The 21,557-nt window shown below is 29.0% G+C and overlaps 3 protein-coding genes across 4 annotated transcripts; all 3 read left to right on the top strand.

Moving 5' to 3' along the window:
• Positions 1-1,158: 1,158 nt before the first annotated feature.
• Positions 1,159-4,843, top strand: LOC132953636 (uncharacterized). The gene is made up of 4 exons (XM_061026011.1): positions 1,159-1,282; positions 1,347-1,483; positions 4,094-4,178; positions 4,701-4,843. Exons 1-4 carry the CDS (start codon positions 1,159-1,161, stop codon positions 4,841-4,843), a joined length of 489 nt encoding a protein of 162 aa, XP_060881994.1.
• Positions 4,844-13,498: 8,655 nt separating this feature from the next.
• On the top strand, positions 13,499-17,770 carry LOC132936199 (uncharacterized). Of its 2 annotated transcripts, none has more exons than XM_061002891.1 (5): positions 13,499-13,688; positions 13,766-13,921; positions 13,991-14,114; positions 16,808-16,913; positions 17,246-17,770. In XM_061002891.1, exons 3-5 carry the CDS (start codon positions 14,025-14,027, stop codon positions 17,392-17,394), a joined length of 345 nt encoding a protein of 114 aa, XP_060858874.1. In that variant the 5' UTR covers positions 13,499-13,688; positions 13,766-13,921; positions 13,991-14,024; the 3' UTR covers positions 17,395-17,770. The 2 variants fall into 2 exon arrangements, with proteins under 2 accessions (XP_060858874.1, XP_060858873.1); XM_061002890.1 differs by having other exon boundaries at positions 13,499-13,693.
• Positions 17,771-20,737: 2,967 nt separating this feature from the next.
• Positions 20,738-21,486, top strand: LOC132934643 (cleavage stimulation factor subunit 1-like). The gene is made up of 4 exons (XM_061000971.1): positions 20,738-20,816; positions 20,886-21,085; positions 21,156-21,300; positions 21,355-21,486. Exons 1-4 carry the CDS (start codon positions 20,740-20,742, stop codon positions 21,434-21,436), a joined length of 504 nt encoding a protein of 167 aa, XP_060856954.1. The 5' UTR covers positions 20,738-20,739; the 3' UTR covers positions 21,437-21,486.
• The last annotated feature ends 71 nt before the right edge of the window (positions 21,487-21,557 follow it).

The following is a 21,557-nucleotide window of genomic DNA, read 5'->3' as shown; positions in this document are numbered from 1 at the left end:
ATTTGCATGGTCTTTTAAATTTGATTTGGATTTATTTATACTTTATAAATGCGTTGCTATCTTCATATTAGTGCACAGACTTCAGTTTTAGTGGCAGCAAGAGATTAATCCGGTCCATAATTTAACTTTTTTCTATATAAGGTAGGTATCAAAATTAAAATTGTATTGGTTTATTGTTTTTTCGGTTTTATTCATCATAAATGATACACGCGTAATAATATTTACAATATTTATATTTTTTTTTCAGTTTTATTTTAGGCCGGTCAAAAATTTTGCCCCCCCCCCACACCCTCAAAAAACTAAAATGACGCCAGCCTGGGGTACGAGTTGATTCCCGGGTCATCAAGAGGTATGTACGAGTTGATTCCCTGGTCATTATATATTATTTTCAATATTTAGTCAAATATACAGCTTATTAGACTAACCCAACAAACACCACGAGGAGGTTGGCTGACAAGTTTCTAAAAATTGTTGTTCTTTTTAGTTTTTTCTTATTTTGAAAATCATTCAATTTTTTGCTAATAAATTAAGTACAAAATTATTATTGAAAAACTTAGTTATTTTTTAAAAATATATTACACATTGTTTTTAAAAATTGACAGTGTCGGGGTTTCCTAATGGCAGTTTATCATCATATTTAATTCTATTTAACCACTCAAGACCAAATTATAATAGGTACCCAGGCTTAAATTGTGTGGTGTGACACTGCAAGCGTCCTTGACCAAACACCTACTATAGTTCTATAGTGCGTTTCATTAGAACTGTGACTCTATGTTACGCACCTCGTGGTATTTTTTCATTAGGGTTTGTAAAACTAGCGCGTTAAGTTGCGCGGCAAATTTAAAATTGATAACGAATATTTTACACATTTTTTGTTAAATTCGTTCGATTTAGCCGAACGCCGCCAATTACTGCCTTCGGTAAGTGGGGATGAGTAGAACGAAAAGGTCTCTTTTGTTGAGCATCGACAGGGTCACTTCAGTCTTCATATTGATACTAGTGCGTGCTAACCTTCGTTTGGTAACTGTTTTTTTTTAAATGTTCATAATCAATACATATTTTTATTTTATCGATTGGTTATAACTGAATAATTTTACTTATTATTTAATAAAAATCGGAAGATCAGCGATACGTTATAAGTTTTAACTTAACAAAATCATGTCGTCTTCGCAAAAAGAACTCGTTCTTAATTCTAAAACGATAATGTCGATGATGAGATATTTTGGAATACATGAAGACAATGATGGACATATTTTGAACCACCTACTGGAATTAAATCACAGTAACTATACTCTCAAACAAAATATTATTTTTTTTCGTTACTGATTTATAGTTTGGTTGATTAGGATGCATATCACTCATTTTGGAAGAAGCGAAATCATGTGCAAGATTATCTAACAAGGATAAAATTGATATAAGTGATGTCCGAGTAGCAATTTTAAAGAAAATGGACCTCATAACCCCTAGATCTTCTCCACATGGTGTAATGTACTATTTAGTTATTAATTTTTAATATTAAGGGATTCCGGCCGCTTTTAAGAAGTTTTGCATTAACAATTTTATTTAGTCATTCTAAATTACATCGACGAGTCACTAATTACGTACTTATTATTTACATGACCACACATATTATACTCTATTCTAAATAAGTCTGGTGAAACGCACCGCTGGGATTGGCTGCAGTAGGTGGCAGTGCACGGACGGCAGCGAATCAGAATTCACATGCGTGAACCATGACGCATTTACGTCCTGATTTACACCAGTATAATATGTTTGTCTGGCCATGTAAATATGCGCGAAGTAAGTGACTCATCGAAGTAATTTTGTGTGACTATGTGTAAAAGAAATATTGGACTGCTCCTGCACATGCATTTCATTAACGCACCAATGAATATTATTTATTTACCGAAAACCGGTAATTTTCTGGAATTTTGGGGAACCAATAATCGGTTACCGTTATTATAAGCCTATTTGTACTCCATGTTATCGGTTACCGGTTACCGTGACAATTTTTCAGCTAACATAAAACGTTATAATAACGTAATATGTTTTAACCGGTTAAGAACCGATTACCGGTATTTATAAATACTGACTACCGTTACGTATTAACTATAATAATATTATGTTTAATTTATTTTAGCTACATAAATGATTATACGCTCATAGCTACTAATGGTATAATAAATAATAACTTCTTAAAACTATTCTAAAATCATACTATTATATCTTCGTTTTTTTCCCTAGTCTCAAATAGTAATAATAATTCAAAAAATTAGTATTTTACATTTCTATTTCTTACCTATCTATAACATAAAATATCGTTGGTTTGTAATGAGTAATGACGGTACTCGAAAGTCGATAGTCCCGGTCTCCCTCATCGTATATTGTACTGGGAAATCTAAAAATAGCTTGATTCCTATAACAACACGAATATTGTATGAAGTATAGGGGTACAAAGGTGTAGTACAATTTTTTTTTAGAAAACCGGTATTCAATCGGTTACCGGTAACCGACATTTTTTTAAAGCGATTATCACTTAACGGTAACCTGTAATTTTGAATCTAGTACCGGTAATTAGTTACCGCTAACAACAGGACCGGTATAAAACCGATTAAATTAATAATGGTTTCAAGCCCTGAATTATATAATATATATATATATATATATATATATATAGATTAAAATTTGGATAAAAAAAAGGAACGTTTAACGCATATCAATACATTGGAAATTTTAAAATATCTGGACACTTAATTTTATTGATTAATGAAATAATAACTTATTTTTAAAAAATTGATTTTACAATGATGTGTTTTTTTTTCGAATTTTCGAAAATCGATTTTGGTTTTTGGTGTAACTCTAAAACAAATGACCGTAGGGTTTGACCGTTAGTTTTTTTTTCTATAAATATCAATAAAATTTTATTTGTTGGGTAAGAAAGCGTGAAAATTTAATATAAGGCTCCTGATATATCATTCTATAGCAGTTGAAAAATATTAAAAATACATACGCACAATTTTTTTTTATAAGCATTTAAAGTTCAAATTTTGACAACATTTATTAAATTTATAAATTATTAATTATTTTGTAGTTAAAAATGTATAAAATGTTTAACTTTTATGGCTAAGGATTGAAAATTTAAAACAAGGCTCCACGTAAATAGGTTATATATAATTTACTTTATTCACAATAATATCATCAAATATACTTGGTAATATCATAGGCTATATGACCGTTTTCGCTCAGAATCGTTTTTCTTATACAATGATATTATATCATTGAATTCAAATTTAAAGTGACCCACTTGTAACCTACTGTACAGCAGAGCGACATCCACTTACCCACCTTTTTTTTGTTTGGTTTTTAACATACAACATACTAACATTCAAAATTCAACTTTCTTACGCAGTTGAGATGATGCCTTGTGAACTAATTGTGACATATTTCGCGTTGTTTTAAATTTCAAATAAGTATTAAAAGTTATATAAAAAAATCAAGTGAAATTAATAAAAATATTATCCAATTATCTGCAGATAATCAGATAGCAGTTTTATTTATCTAGATAAGATAAAAAGATAAATATTTTTATCTAGATAATGCACAGCACTGAAAGCAATATAGGGTTTTGAATAATGATTTGAATATATAAATTAAAATATTTAGAAGGCTGTCGCCTGATATAGGTACCATTTCTATAAATAAGTATAAATACACCTGTATTTTTAAATAGTGTATGATTTTTAGGAATAAGATAAGAGGACGTTGCACCCGCATGTGTCTCTCCGTCTATTTGTACAACATGGCAAAAATATAGTCATAACTAAGAAACGACATTTTCTTTCTTTTCTTTAACATAAAAAGAAGAACTTTGGCTGTGCTATATCGTTTTTATTTTTTCGTTATCGGAACTTCAAAAAAAGTTATTAACCAAGTATTTCGTACGTTTTTTCTATGCCGTACGTGTGTAAGACGGAGACAACATATGCATGTGCGACATCCTCTTAAAGCAAGTAATATTTGTTTTAGTAATAGTATAACATTATTTATTTAAATTATTATTGGTTCGTTCATTTATTTTGTTTATTATTTATAGAATACCGGACAAGACGCTCATATTATTGAAAAATCAGATACTGAATTAATAAATGAAGAGTTTTATAATAAAATTCTTGCACAATGTAAGTTTATAAAATTTAATTTTGGTGCAATTAAATCATGTGTAAATCAAATGTTCACATTTTTTATCGAATTTATATCAAACATTTAAAATATTGTCTAGGTATTTGTGTCAAAGGTTATTGATATGCTTAAACATTTATAAAGTGGCGGTCGCCTGTCATGTACAATTGAAAAATACATTTTACTTGCCTAGCATATTTTATAAAGCGGACGTAACTACAAATAGTAAATTATATAATCTGAATTCTGATTTATAAACTCACAATTCTAAAAATTGTATTAATGATATATTTATAAATTCTGAATTTATTATTTCGAGAAATCACATTTGAAATTAATACATTTGTTTATAAATTCTTAAAAGATCAATAATTTCAGTTTTCATAAAAAATTTAATAACCAATTTAATATGACTCATACATTTTATTTATTCATGTTCATGCAATTTGGATGTCACATTGTCACCTCAAATATGTTATGTTTTATTTTTCACTATTTATAATCATTATTATTATTTCTAGTTGATCAAAAATCAGATGTTATTTTGCCTGAGATAACTGATTTAGATATAGAAGAAGTTATTAGAAGTATGAAGGACAACCAAGATGTAACTACCGACAAATTCGATGTGGATTCTCTATTAAACGACCCTCATTCGTTGTAAAAAAATGAAATTGTATTTGTTTTTATTTTGTATATGTTATTTATAAACAATATTATTGCTTATTAGTTATTACCTATCTGCAGTGTACATTTTCTCATACCTTTTTTTATTGATTCCTGATTTTTGTTTTTTGCACGCAGTGTTCGGATTAGATAAGTATTTTGTTATCTAGATAAAGATAAATATAATGCAACTCAAATGTTTCTAGATATATATAATAGATAACTTAACTCATATTTATCTAGATGTAGATAAAGATAAATCCTTTAATATCTAGATAAATAAAAAGTTACAATTATTTTTTAAATGGTTTTAAATTTAGGTATATTTTAGTTGGACACTAGGAACATAATAATAATAATGACGTAAATAAAAATAATTACATTACTTATAATTTATAAACCATACATTTTATTTGAGAATCTGTATAAATATTTAAAAATGCGTTAGGTTTTTTACAATTTCGTGATTTTTATCAATAAAAAATGAATCTATAGATTAATTTATTTAGATTAGTAAAAAAAATTATCTAAGAATCTTTAGATAACTTGTAACTATTTATCTAGATAAGATAAAATATAAACAAATAATTATCTAGAAAAGTCTGAACACTAATTGCAAGCATAAATTAAATGTATTATCATTTAAATGCTATCCATACAATTTATTAATAATAATAATTAACATGATCATAGATAAAATTTAGGCTTGCAGAAGTTTATGCCAGAATGCGGAGAAGCAATCGACCACTACCTGTTTTTTACCCGAGTGCAGTTCGACCATTAAATTTTTTGAACCCAAGTGCAATTCGACCATTTCTTTTTAGGTAGTAAGTGCAATTCGACTATCCCGGGAAAAAGAATTATGGAGGTGCATTTTACACCACTCGGCCACACCTCCACCAACAAATTAAATGTTTTTAAAATACTGCATTTAATTAAATAATTGAATTATAATCTAGTCGAAAAGTCAATAGCTTTTATTTAACTTTTCAGGGTCCTATAGTAGGTAACTATATTATTAATTATTAAGCAGTTCAGATAATCTATAAAAATAAATAGTAAATTTAATATGTATATTGTTATTAAAGGTAACGCGTGTTATATTATACCGCATTTTAGCATGCACAAACATTTTTAAAGTATTAATGTTTTAAATTCTACAAAGGTTAAGTCTACTTTACCGGGCAACCTTTTTTTTTTCAAAAGGATTGTATAGACGAGTTAAGAACGATGGTGCAATAAACAAGTTTGTGCAAATCATTATTATAGAAGTTATAGCATTTCAAAATTCATGATTTTAGTATTTTACGTTTATACTCACGAGTAACTCATGCGCGCAACACTACTATAATGCCGGGTGGACGGGACGACCTTCAGTTTGGCTACTTTGGTGACCGGAGCCGGCCGGTGAAGTAACCCAATATAATACTTGTGTCACTGTAACTAACAATGTTAAGTTTACCTGTTAGGTTTAGGTTATCCGTCTGCCCTCGATTTTATTGCCCGAGCGCAGCGCAGCTTTTGCTGTGCGCAAATTGCAAAATGCAATTTTTTACCCTACGACCCTACGACTTGTGGTGGTGTTGCATACCAATAGTCGAGGGATATTTTCGTTTTAAATTGACAAATAACAAAAATGGTGTTTGCATTTGTATATGTCGAACCCCTAATCGTAGTTTTTTTGCATGATGCGTTTACCAGTGAACAACAGTCAGGAGTGGGGCAGCTGGAGCAAAAATAGTTATTTAACCGTAACTTTTAAGCTAAAAATGCTTTAAAAACTTTAGACGCTTTAAATAAAAAAAAAAAACAAAGGTTGCCCCTAAAGTAGTCTTGGTCTAAATTTTTATACAACTATTAGATTTAGTATTTTTTTATATTTTATTAGTTATTATTTCTCAATTCTTAATATTATTAACTAACATTTAGTAATAACTATATATTAGTTATTTTAGAAAACAGACCTTTTTTCCCGAGAATTATTTTTCTTAACATCTGGTAGATGTGTCGTATTTCCACGAAATCCCACATGAAACCCAGTACCCACACCCTGCAATAAACGTGACAATGTACAATACGATGAACATTCCCCTCGGTCGAATTTATTATTTTTATTTCATTACAATAAAAGGCTCTGCGTTAAATGTAGGTATAATAAATATAATATAAACCGGACGAACACATGGTCACTCGTGTAGTTATATTATATATTATGTTTCTTTGACAGTTGAACTGCAAATATATATATATATATATATATATATATATATATATAATACTATATAAACATATATACAGTGCACCCCGGGAGGTATATCGTTATTTGTTAACAAAACCTGACTTGTGAAGCCAAAAAAAGAGATACGAAACGTATACTTTATAGTTAAACCACGTATGTTGTGTACCTACCTATAATATTTTTATATAATTTTGATCCGAATAAAATACTCACATTAGTGAAAAATATACTTTATTTTAGTCGATCAAATTTGAAGATGGCCAGTGACATTATAGCTACCCACATTTAGATGATTAGATGTGACACAAATTACATATTTTTTTATATTTCGGCACAAATTATCTACATACACAATTCAATGTAGGTAATTATTGGTAGTCTTAAAGGAGATACTTTTTAAAAGTATTCAAGTACAGATTCAGAATATTATTTCGAAAAGTATTTAAAATACGTAGGTAATACAAAACTCAGTAAAAAATATTCCTTGTCAAAGTATTTTAATATTCTGTTGAGTATAATTCACAGTGGTATTTGAACAATTTTAATCGAGACCTTTACGAGACTGCGGCTATCGGTGGAGCAAAATACCATGTACCGCATTTGTATTGTGTTCTCTCCGCTATAACCTTGACCACCCGGTGGGTAGCCAACGTCGATTATACCGATAGTGTGCTGTGCCGATCGTACGTACCCATACATATTATTATACAATACAGGGCCAAACGGTCGATATTGGACGATTCGGTCCCCTTGTTAGAGTTTATTAATTATTGTAGGTACAGTTATTAAATACATATTTTGGATTAACCGGTTCGTGCAAAATGGCATTATCTCACATTAAAGTTATAAAAGCCTTATAAGATGTACTGAGCTATACTTTCTAACGATCATTTAGAGCCGCGTCTTCGTTTAGGAGTTAGTGACTATTACCGAGATTATAATCAACTGGACATAATAAGCAACGACCCGTTTCTACAACAACAGTATAACGTTAATACATTTTAAAACTATCTAAAAACATTCGTTTTAGATAACTTTATAGGTACACTTTTATTTTATTATTTATAGAAGTATCTACCTACCTACCTATGTGTATTATTAATATAAAATATTTTACATTAGTTGATCATACAAGAAAAAATACACCCTCAGGTAGATCTTAATCATTTGGCCATCCTTAGTATAAAATATATAACTGTATAAGAGTCACCATTGTGTGCTGTGTTGGAATGTCACACAACATGTGTTAGATGCACTCGGGCAAGATTCTTTGTTCGAAATGAATAGGTACAATACAATACAAGTACATTGTACAAATTTCCTTTATATACCTATATATTATAACCACCCGCTTGGGGTGGTCAGTATACCCCGGCACCCCACACCTTTCAACATTCGTCTGTTATGGTACGGTTTCCTTATAGTGTCAAACTCAAATAAGGAACAGCACAGCTCCATGGCGCCGCGTCTAGACACCGACCTATGTCCAGACCGGTAAGTGACGCTACAAAGAATAGGGACTTTACTTACGTTTATACAATACACGCAGCTAGGTAGGTAGTTTATATTTTAATATATTATATTACTCAACGGATTCATTTCTATAAAAATATTATTGTAGTACACTAGTGCGTATCAAATTGAAAAGGTGTGCCATTATATCATTAATATTATTATTACCTACTACCTACGCGTAGAGGCAGAAAAGCAATACATTTACAATAATCGTGCGTAAATATAAATATATATAAGTAGGTACTAGTGACTCAGGCAATGGCATAATTTGGTCATGCTTGTGGGGGGGGGGGGGGACGAATACATATACCCATTTCCACCACACACCAAAAAAAAAAAATTGGTTTATATCATAAGAACCTCTATATACCTATATAAGTAGGTACATGTATATTACATAGTGCGTACATTAAAATAAACAATTACATATTATAATAAACTTTTAAAATGTACTTTAACAAGTAGATTCATGAAATAATCTGTATTCTATAAAATATACTACATTTTATATTTATATAATTAAACAAATAGGTACATAAATATTCATTAGAATAAAAAAAAAGTCACGGGGGGATACGACACCCAAATCCAACCCCTTCCTAATCAAACCACTGGACTGGGGTTTGTGCTGTTGTTTCTTTATACGTAGAAGACATGATATAACTAACTTACTGGTTAATTATATCATGGTAGAAGAGAAATAGGGTATGATCTCTCTATCGGCTTACAAGCTAATATTATGCGGTTAGAGTTTATTAAAATACATAATATCATTATACTTATATATATTATTATATTTATTATACTACTCTCGATTTCGTATCTTGCGAATATGATTGGTTTTTTTAGATTCTGAGCGAAGCAATGATGTATTGATTTTACAATGATGTGTGCTTTTTTTTTGTTTTTTTCATCACTTTTTAGGACAGTAAAAGTGCTTGGGTTTTCTTCAACAGTAACTTTTCTGATAGGAAAGTGAATCTAGTTGGTACTTTGGGGAGTCAAAAGTAAAAACTCCCCAGTAGTTTTCAAAAGCGACGTGAAAAACAACATACAAATTAAGGAAAAACGGGAATTTTTACGCAAAATCTGTTTTCGAGAAAATCGATTTTGGTTTTTGGTGTAACTCTAAAACAAATGAACGTATATACATGAAATTTTCACTGGTTGTTTATATTTGCATTTTCTATACATGACAAAATTTTAAAAATATTTTGATTTGTTTTAGAACATTTTCAGTTTTCAATTTTAATAGTATTTTTTTCTATGGATGTCAATGAAACTTTATTTGTTAGGTAAAAAAGCTTGAAAATTTAATACAAGGCTCCTACTATATTGTTACAATGATATTTGAAAAATATTAAAAATCCTTAGTCATAGTTTTTATTTATAAGTATTTAAAATTAAAATCTTGACAAAATACGGAAAAATCACGAAAATTAACAAATTATTTTGAGTTGGGAATTCATAAAAATTTTTCTTTTTAAATCTAAGATTTGAAAATGTAATACAAGATTATCCATAAGTTTGTCTACTTTTATCAAAAAAAAAAATGTCTACAAGAAAGTCAAATTAAATTTTTTTGAGCGTTTGAAATTCATATTTTTACAACATTTGATATTCACTCGATATTTCATGTAACGATTTTCTTATTTTGTTGTAATTAAAAAAAATATGACTGTAGATAGTTAAAAATTTCACTGAATGTTTATATTAGTATTTTCTATACACGATAAAATTTTGAAAATAATTTGACTCTTTTTGAGCTGTTTACGAACATTGTCAGTTTTAAATTTTTTTAGTTTTTTTTTTTATAAATATCAATAAAATTTTATTTGTTGGGTAAAAAAGCGTGAAAATTTAATGCAAGGCTCCTGATATATATTATTACAATATTAGTTGAAGAATATTAAAAATATATATGCACAATTTTTTTTATAAGCATTTTAAGTTAAAATTTTGACAACATATCAAATTTAAAATATGTTAATTATTTTGTAGTTAAAAATTTATAAAATGTTTAACTTTTATAGCTAAGGATTGAAAATTTAAAACAAGGCTCCACGTAAATAGGTTATAAATAAATTACTTTATTCACTATAATATCATCAAATATACTTGGTAATATCATAGGCTAACTGACCGTTTTTGCTTAGAATCGTTTTTCTTATACAATGATATTATATCATTGGATTCAAATTTAACACCATCCATTACAGTGACCCACTTTTAACCTACTGTACAGCAGAGCAACATCCACTTATCCACCTTTTTTTATATTATTCACAATTTTGTACTACATGTGAAAATCGTTATACAAAATACATGCCACACACACAACGACTCAAAAGATTATCAATATCGTTGATTTTTTTTAAATTAGGGCAGGTGGAAACTAGTCTGCGGTTAATGTCCAGTTCACCAACACTAGATTTAACGATAAAAACAACTTTTAATGGTTTTTAAAAAATGCTCAATTTGCAAGAGAGTTTTGAACCACTATTACGATTATTTTTTGATCCATATAAATTTATAAAAATAATTGCCTTTTGTCAATAATAATACACTTAAAGTATTGTTCAGTTAGTTTGACAATTTTCGTAACACTTTCAGATTATTAAGTTATTAAATGCTTTTCGATAAAAATCGTTATAGCGCATTACACAAAAAAATATAATATAATAATATAGTGATTGAAAAAATATAAAAAAATCGTCATAACGCATTTTTACAAATAAATATAGTTTGATATGGCAATTAAAAAATATAATAAAAATCTAGTCGGGATACTATTTTCAGCTTGTAGATTGTCGTATTTTCCTGTAATTTCGTGGGTAGGTATACGTTTTGCTTTAAATAAAGTGCATTTGAGTGTATATTAGTTAGCTACGGCTGGACCGAGTATTATTAAAACGATACGCCTGTTGGTGCTGTGGCATAAAGGAAAAAAATTCTGATTATACAACAAACAAAATTAATCAATACGATTATGTTAAATTTTTAAGTTATAAAAATCAACCTTAATATAAAAATAAAATATAAAATTTTGCATTATGGAGATTTTTATTATATTTTTTTAATCTTATATTTATTTTTGTAAATTCGTATATACATATTTAACCTTTTCCGCCGTGTAGGAACTTACATATGTACCTTTTTCCACCGTGTAGGAACTAACATACTTACCTGGTTTTTACCGTATAGGAACTTACATATGTCCGTGTAGGAACTAACGTATGTAATATTGTTTACCTGGCGTTCCCCAAGCAAAATAGGAAACCCGTGGACTCGCTTGCCTTTGTAATTATGCGAACATTATATTAGCAGGTAGCCAGGCGATTGCGGCCCGAATTCAGGTAGGTAGTCGTATTTTATCCCAAATATAAGTATCCCGTTTTTTTAAAAATGTATAAAATTGTTGTATAATATTATTGGTAAAATAATAATTAAGTTTTATAAACAAAATATATTTTCAATAACATGCATCATAAATAGTATAATATAATATCCATATGAATAGTCTAATTCATAAAAAGCAAAACATGTTTAAAATAAAAAAAGATATGAAATTATAAAATAAATAAACATAGCAATAATATTAAAATACTCATTAAGTCAGAACTCAACAAAATTATTATATAACAGTAATAACTCATAATAAGATAATAATTTTGTTATGGAACATATGAATATGAATGATTTGATTTGAAGGAAGTACCCGCCAATTGATAAATTGGATATTTCGTTAATCATGTGTTATGATCACAGATATATACTACTATAGTATGTATATCTGTGGTTATGATAGAAGACTCTCTACATCGAGGATAACATCCAACCATTCCAGCTACATGTATAATCTATGGCCAGCTGCAACCATCATGACGTCTTTTTTGGCGTCTGCCGTTATCACTGCCTACTTATATTACTATTATATTTCATTGTCTATATCTGCGTTTGAGTATAAGGCGAAAGTAGCCAGCGCTGCGTATGTTATTCAGTACGCATACGGGAAAAACAAACTAGGTTGTGCATAGTTACAAACAAAAACAGCATAAGTACGTAATAGTCGTATTATATTATCATGATTCTGAATCACTGATTCATGTACATCTCTTATAAGTTTGAATCGAATTAAACGAATTATGAATAAACTGATGTTACTAATAGCTAGTCAGTCCATAGGCGGATATTTGGTCACATCCGTGGGGGGGCTTAACATTTTTGTCTTATCCATTAGCGTAAACATACATTTTTAAACGCTTCAACCTACTAACTAGTGGCTACTCTCAGTACTCCTACTTTATTCTAGCAGAGGCACCAAGTATATATAGGTATATTAAAATACACAATTTATTTTGACATCTAGTGTGGTTTCTTACATTCAGGGGGCTTAAGCCCCCCCCCCCCCCCCAAAAAAAAATCCGCCTATGCTAGTCACGTTAGTCGTTTTTGATTTGAACGTTTTCGTTGTATTGACTTATCATTATTCTGAAACGCTATCACTGTAACGCAAACTGCCGTCACCGCACCACCCACCACGGCCGGCCAGGAATGGCACCGTCATAGACATATTAATAATATTTATTTATATGTCTATGGGCACCGTCTATGAACATTATACTACTAGCGCTTGCTACATGATGTGTGCTGATATGAAAGCATAATCTACGGGCTGGCCAGCGCGGTATAAATGCCATTACTGCATACAAGCGCTAGTGGTGAATTTTCCAATAGTGATTTCGGTAGAGACTTTATCACGATTCGTTGGGCAACCTACTATCACTGATTACAATGCTACTATCTTAAATCGTGGTTCACATCGAATTCGACATTTTTATTAACCAATAACCATTTAATATCATGCGAACCCCTGATTATCAATAATATAATTCTTGGGTATCGTTTGGTCACTGGTCAGTCGAGTCAGTCGCGCCATCGGACCCTAGGCTCATTGTTCTGTTGTGTGGTATTGTCGCGCTTAGACGCTTAGTTGTATTTTACATCGCCGTGCATGAAGTCGTAATTTCGTTTCGTTAGTTGTTTGAGTTTTATAATATTGTTCGTAGATAGTTCCTCCACATTTTTAGTACGGTATCAATGTGTTTTATACATTTTTATTATTTTATCTTTAAGTTATATCTAAATATTGTATTTATTTCACAGGAATCCGAAGTCCGGTGATACGTTTTCGAATTTGACTTGGCAAAATCATTTAGCAAGAAAAACCGTTGCCTAAAGATTTTTAAAATTAAATCATTGTGGCGATGATGAGAAATTTAGAACATGAATACGATGAACTACTGCTGGAATTTAATAACAGTAAGTAGTAACTACTTTGAATCAATGTGTATTTTTCTTCCATCACTAATTTATTTTTTGATTGATTAGGATTTTGGAAAAAAACAGATCATGGACAAAATTAATGGGCAAGGATACAATTTATATTAATGACACCCATATGACAATTCAAATGGCAAAAGAACGTGAATATCCTTCATCTTCGACACTTGATGTAATATAATATTTATTTTTAATCTTAAAATTATTTAATTAATTTTGGTACCTAGGTACTGGTATACAATATCTCCCTTGTCGCAAGTTGCTCAAATCAGAATTTTTATACAAAAGTGTACTAACTTTTATTGTAATTAATAAATTTTAGTATGGACCTAATAATCTAAATTAAAGGCTTTCTGGCTGTAAGAAAAACCTCATATTATTGTTCATTATAGAACAATGAGTTATATACATTGACCGTTTATTATATTAAGAAAAATTTTAGAAATAGTGTAAAAGGTAGCTTTAAACTTTGTGATTGTCTTTAAATCATTTATTGATGTTTATTGTTTCTGCAATTAACAACCTTAATAGTCTCCCAAATTCTGTTATTATTAAAACCATACTAGAAATAATACTATATTCATGTTTAAGAGGGTGTCAGTGCACTATTTGTTTTCTTCCTGACCCAAGCACAACATACCAAATTTTACGCTCACAATAATGATTATAATCATAATAATTTCTAAAATAAAATTAGAGTGAAATCACCTTTTATACAATTTAAAGGTAAGATTATTATCTAGGGCATCTCTAGTAATTTTATTATATTTTTATTTTAAAGCGAGTTATAAGTAGTTTAAGGATGTACAAACAATTTACAGTTTAGAAATACTCTTAAGAGGACGCTATACCTGCATGCGTTGTCTCCGTCTTACAAATGTACAACATAGCAAAAAACTGTTATGCTCTGGATAGAACCACTCCCTCGGTATTTATAGTAGAATTATCAAAATTCCACAACTCGTAGGGAACAACTTTATCTGTGTCGTAGCATTTTTATTTTTTTGATAGCATTTACCAAAAATGTTTAATAATTAAATGAATAAAACAATAAAATTTGTTATATTCTCAAACTGATAACTTTAATTTTATTTATGTTATCCAAATAATAAAAAGGCTACGACATAGATAAAGTTGTTCCCTATGCGTTGTGGAATTTTGGTAATTCTACTATAAATACTGAGGGAGTGGTTCTATCCCGCGCAAAACAGTTTTTTGCTATGTTGTACATTTGTAAAACGGAGCCAACCCATGCGGGTGTAGCGTCCTCTTAACTCACTTTAAAATTAAAATATAGGCCTATAAGATAACCTAGATAATCCTAGATCTTTACAAAGTTATTTCACTGAATTTTAGAAATCATGATAAAATTTGTTATGTTGCGTGTGGGTCAGAGAGAGAAACCAAATAGTGCGCTGACATCCTCTTAAGTTTGTGAGTAGATATTAAAATCAACCATATATTATTTTCATTGGAAATATTCTCAAAAAATGAAGGTTACATAATTCTTTTTAGTTTAAAAATTAGTAGATATACTATTTTTGTAAATTCAATTATGATGAATAATTTAATGATTTTAGCGATTGAAGCTGGGCTGAGCTTCTTTATTGACAAAAGTACAAAAAAGGTGTGTTTACATTATCAATCTTTTAAATAATTTAATAATATAGTTTCAACCATTATATTATATACATATTTTTTTTCCTAATCATGAGATGGTCTTGTTACTCAGGAGCTATATGATAAGTTTGATTTTTACATAAAACCACTAATTTTTAACGTAATAGGTAATAATATTAATTATTTAAGGAATATTTAATGAGGCATAAACATTAAACAAAACATATAATTACATAATTTTATATCAATTAAATCACTAATAGATGTGTTAAATTTGAATTCAATGATATAAAATCATTGTATATGAAAAACAATTGCCGAGCACAAATGGTCAGTTAGCCTATATAACTTAGTAAATTTTATGATATGATTGCTTCTAAAGTAATTTATTTTACTATTGGTAATGCAGTAGGTTGAATTGATTTTTTCCATAACACTGCATTTTAAAATAATGTGTGTATAAATTATAATAATATACTTTAAAAGTTTAAAATACCCACAAATAATAATATTTTTAAATTACAACAAAATAACTACAATCGTTATTCTTAGTTAAAATATTTAATTTAGACCAAATTTGAACTAAAAATATCTATAAAAATGAAATGTATTTATATATTGTTTAGATTTATTGGTTACAGCATAAACTATTTATAAGAAACTTTGTTTTAAATATTCATTTCATAACTATACAAATTAAAAATGTTGTGAATTTTTACTAACAAATTTAAAACATTTTTAACTACAAAATAATTTTCAAATTTATGTGATTGTGATGAATTTTGTCAAAATTTAAAATTTAAATGATAACAAAAAAAAAATATGCCTGTAACTTAAATATTTGTAAAACAAAATAAAATCAATTAGGTATGTTTAAAACTGGTTTACGTAAAATTCCCATTTTTCCTTATTATTTTTTTTATTCCTGACCCTTTTTAAAAGTATTTCAAAATAGTTTACAAAGTAGTTTACAAAATTCATCAAAATCTTAAAAATGTAATCAAATTGAATACATTACTAGCCCATATCACACCTAATGTACAGTAAAGCAATATCCTTTAGCCGACTTTTTTATATTATTTTTATTTAAAAATATGTGTCAGTACCTAATAGCTTTCAAAATGCTTGTGGACCCTATTGCTCTTATTTTTATGAGTTTCCACAGAATCAAGAGTTTGCGCATGCCTTTTAACATTATCTATTAAGATTATTGGTTAATTATTTTTATATATACATTATTTATAGAATTCAGGACAAAGCGTGCCGAAGAATATCAATAAAACATCAACATCTGAAACAATAAATGCAGCTCCAAAAAATGAAGCTGTTGATAATATAACTCCTAAACAATGTAATTATATTTATTTAATTTAATTTAATTTTAGTGCTACTAAATCATTATTGAAACATCAGATATTTATGATAGGTTTATATTTGAGGAAACACATTTTAAATTAATACATTTTTGAAACAAAGTTTTTTTTATAAGTCATTAGAAAGTCATAAAACAAATTCAATTTTTATTAGTTATTTAATAACTGATTTAATGTGACTTTTGTAGTATCATACATTTTATTAATTATATTCATGCAATATGGATGTCACCTTAAATATGCTGTTATTTTATTTGTCATAAATCGCAATTTATAATATTTATTATTATTTTATTATTATTATTTGTAGCTGATCAAAATGTGGATGATTTGCCTGTGATAAGTGATTTAGACATTGAAGAAGTTATTAGAAGTATACAGGACAATCAAGAACCAATTGCAGACAAAGTAATGGAGTTCAATGTGGATGCCCTATTAAATGACCCTTATACATTGTGATTTATAATTTTAAACATAACTTCTGCAAGCCTAAATTTAATTTATTATCATTTAAATACTTTAAATACTATCTATATTACTTACTATTTGATCACAAATAAAATTTAGGCTTGCAGAAGTATAAAACAAAAATCAGAAATCAATTAATGTTAGAAATGGTACAAAAAAAATTACATAAACAATAAAATTGGTTACAAAATAACCAGTCGATAAATTTTTTTTATATAAACTATATTGAATATTTGAATGTAGTATTATGGATTGGACAAGTTCCCTAATAATATTTTCTCAATGTAAATTTAAAAAATGTTTTGAATTAGTATTATCAAATTCATGTTTAAAATTATATTTTGAATAATTGTATTTTTGAGATTTAACATGTGTAAAATTTTTTTATGTTTTATGAATGTAACTAAAATAATTATAATTTCTAAGATGTTCAATTTTTTAAATAAACAATATTTTCACTGATATACATGACTTATGAATCCTATACGAAACTGTCATACCACTTGATTACAATATGGCTTTTTCATATTACGAAGACCCACTAAAAACTATTTATACTTAATATCTAACTCAATAGTCAATTGAGTACCTAATTGAAGTGTATACAATAGTTATGATTAGAGCTCGGATGTTAATGACCAAAATGTCATTAAAATATGCATTTCAAAATTTCAAAATATGCTAAAATATGCATTTAAAAATATGCTAATATATGCCTTTAAATATATCAAAAATATACCTATTTTTTAACAAATATATGTAAAAATGAAAAAATATACGCAAAAAAGGTGTTAATATTAATTCAAAATAAATTATGAACACTATTAAATGTATACTAAATATTATATCTATTTTAAACAATTACAAAAATGCGAAAAAAATATGCTAAGTCATAAACATCCGAGCTCTAGTTATGATTATAGCTAATTAAACTATCATAAACTATAATTTTATATACAAGATTTTGTTAAGTTCAAATATATCAAATTTGAGGTACCTAATCTTAATGATTTAAAAATGATAAAAAATAGTTTTATTCCTTAACTTAGTATTATTATTTATTATCAATGATATAAAAAAAATACAATACAAGCGTTTGGTGCATAGCTATGATGTATTTATACAGACCATAGGCGGATTGGCCCACCGGGAATTTGGTAGTTTTCCCGATGGACAGCCCCTTACACAATAAGCAGTTTTAAATTTTTTCTGATTGTTGTTATAATATGTGATTAAATTCTGGGCTTTGGGTCAAGAGGGGTCAATCTCACTTTTTAGGTGAAAATGAGATACATGGCCTAACGTATACAATTTATGTATATTTTCTTGTGCTAGAAGGGCGTATCTTATTTGTGAATGAGTATTAAATAATCACTCACAAATACTATCAAGAGCTAGTGGTTTTTCGACAGCTAAATTTAAATTATTTTCAAAATAGTAGTTAAAAGAATTAATCATTGAGATTGAAGAACTATAATAGGTACTATATGGAAATATGTTTGTTGATGTACCTTACAATTTATGAATTAATAATTTAAAAATAGGTTATAATATCATTGACTATAAATAGCACCGTGTTTTATGCACCAGGTAGGCAATCTAACTGTGGTAGATTGCGGGCACAGCGAGGTGGGTGATAAAATAAAACCTATAGTACTTTAATATTAGTATATGTTTGTAGTTCAAAAAAATGTTTATACAGTGTAGGTACCTAAAATAGTATTGAAGTCATAGTTTATCATCCCAAATTGTTAGGAGCGTTTAATATTTATGTATTATATTTTGGGTGTTATTTTATTTTAATTTATTTCATTTTATTTTTACGGATAAATCAGCGTAAACGTAGTCATATATACGTATAACTAGCAACCAAAAGCAACCATTATTAAACAAAAAAAATTTTCAATTTCCACCGTGAATCTTAAGATCCCTGTTTGACCACCTCTTCAAAATATGAATATCAGAAAATCCTTTATTATTGCACATCTAGATCGATTAAGGAATCACTATTCCAAATATCAAGTACGTACGTTTTATATTTTAAAACCAATACCTATTGTATACTTAAACTAAACATTGCTTGATGGATGACGTCACTGTTGTATTCTTTCAACCCCCCTTTTACCCCATTAGAGGTCGAATTTTGAAAAATCCTTTCTTAGTGCGCCCCTAAATTGCTTAAGGAACCTCTGCAGTAGAAAATTTCAAGTCTCTAGACCCAGCGGTTTGGTCTGGGCGTTGATGAGGGAATCGGGGCGGTCTCCTATATGTGTATAGATTATTATTTATTGCCACTTTTAAAATAAATAAAACGAAATCTATCAGATGGACCTGGCCTGATGTATAATAATGTGTATAAAACCAATAGATAATATAAAGTATAAGGCCTTATACCTAGGTACCTATATTGAACGTGTAGGGAGTATGATGAATGATTATGTTAATTTAAGTTATACCTAAAGGAAACACGGACTAAGCTATCTTAGTCCGTGGACGGGTATAGTAAGTATTGACCATGAAGAAGATTCTTATTTCTTAGATTCTTAGTTCATGGTATTGACCAAGTTGTACCAGCGTCATTGATAAGAAGAAGTCGGGTGATCTAGTTATTATCACGGACTAAGGATACAGAGGATTGGAAACGAGCACATTTTTAACGGGTCCGAAGTGCCTCTACCGATTTCTACTGTACACAGCTGGTCTTAACGCTACCTATGGTAGGGCACTATAGATTCAGGTATGCTACGCCGCCATTTTTCGACTAATAATGTTATGTGAATATGAATTTCTCCTCCTTTATTTTATCATTGATAAATGAGTCGCAAAATGGTGGCATAGCATACCCGTTATATGTAGAGCCTTACCTACGGCTGGGTGGAAAATGTAATGATGGTAAGAATTACAATTATATTATACAAATAGTCGATATTTTACCAAGCAGATAGCGTGCATGTTAGCGCTGTGTACACATTTGGGCGGGGAAGAGTAGAGGGACCGAGGCAATTGCAGACCGGCTCCCCGTCACCCGCCCATCATATCGTTTCCAGTCCTCTCTATCTTAGTCAGTGGTTATTATATATATATGTGGCGCAGACAATCACTAGTTATCAATTTATCATGACTATGGCTACTCGGTGGCTATTGATATTAATATTATGTTGTAATAGTAATTAAATAAAGAGTTAAAATACAGTATACTCGAGTAGATGAATTGTGCGTTTGGTATTGTTGTGTTTTTAATAGTATAATCAAAAAAAAAACTCGAATAATAATTTTATATTGTGTTATTGTTTATTGATTATTTTTGTTTGAGATTGCGTTCAATAGACATTTAAGATGAGGAGTGATATAAATAATGGCAAACCTGAAATGTATATTAAGAATAGAGATCATTTATACAGACTAAACATAAGGTAAACTATAAACCGTAGTAAAATATAAACCATAGTATTTTTATTTAAGCTCATTTCAATTTTGTTTAGTCAACTCTTTTATGATGGTCATTCCACAATTGCTTCAAGCTTAGCTGCCCTAGTAAACGCTGATCCACCTTGTTCTCCATCGGATCGACTCATGAGTGTAGTGACAAAAGGTTTACAACATGAAACCGACAGACAAAAAGAATCTAAACAAGCATTAAACTTAAATCCAATTCAGCAAATGTTAATTGGACCAGGCATTGGTATGCTTAATGATTTATTTGTCACGTATATTTGTGTATTAAGTTCTTTATTTGATTTGATTTGACTTAGAATTTGAAACTGATGTTATTTGTACTGCTCTTGAACCACCGCTGTATGAAACTGTATATGTAACGTCCCACAAAGGAGCCTGTAGGGCTGGTGCATTTAGTTCTGATGGTCAGTTAATCGCAATAGGAAGCAGTGATGCATCAAAGTAATTATATTTTATAACATAAAATGTAATGACTTAGTATAATAACATTTATAGATTTTTGATGTTGAAAGAATGCTGGCTAAAGCACATAATATTGGCAGTACTGATAATCAAGAATGACAGGGGCATCCAGTAATTCGGATTTTGATGATCATTTGGAAGAAGTGACCCGCTTAGAGTTCCACCCTAAAAAACCAATTGTAGCTTCTGGCTCTCGAGATTGTCATGTAAAACTTTTTGATTATTCAAAAACATCT

This window comes from Metopolophium dirhodum, chromosome 1 (assembly GCF_019925205.1).
Source record: "Metopolophium dirhodum isolate CAU chromosome 1, ASM1992520v1, whole genome shotgun sequence".
In the NCBI taxonomy this organism is placed as follows: Eukaryota; Metazoa; Arthropoda; class Insecta; order Hemiptera; family Aphididae; genus Metopolophium; species Metopolophium dirhodum.
Note: the sequence above shows the minus strand (reverse complement) of the source record. Positions and strands in the feature narration are given on the sequence as shown.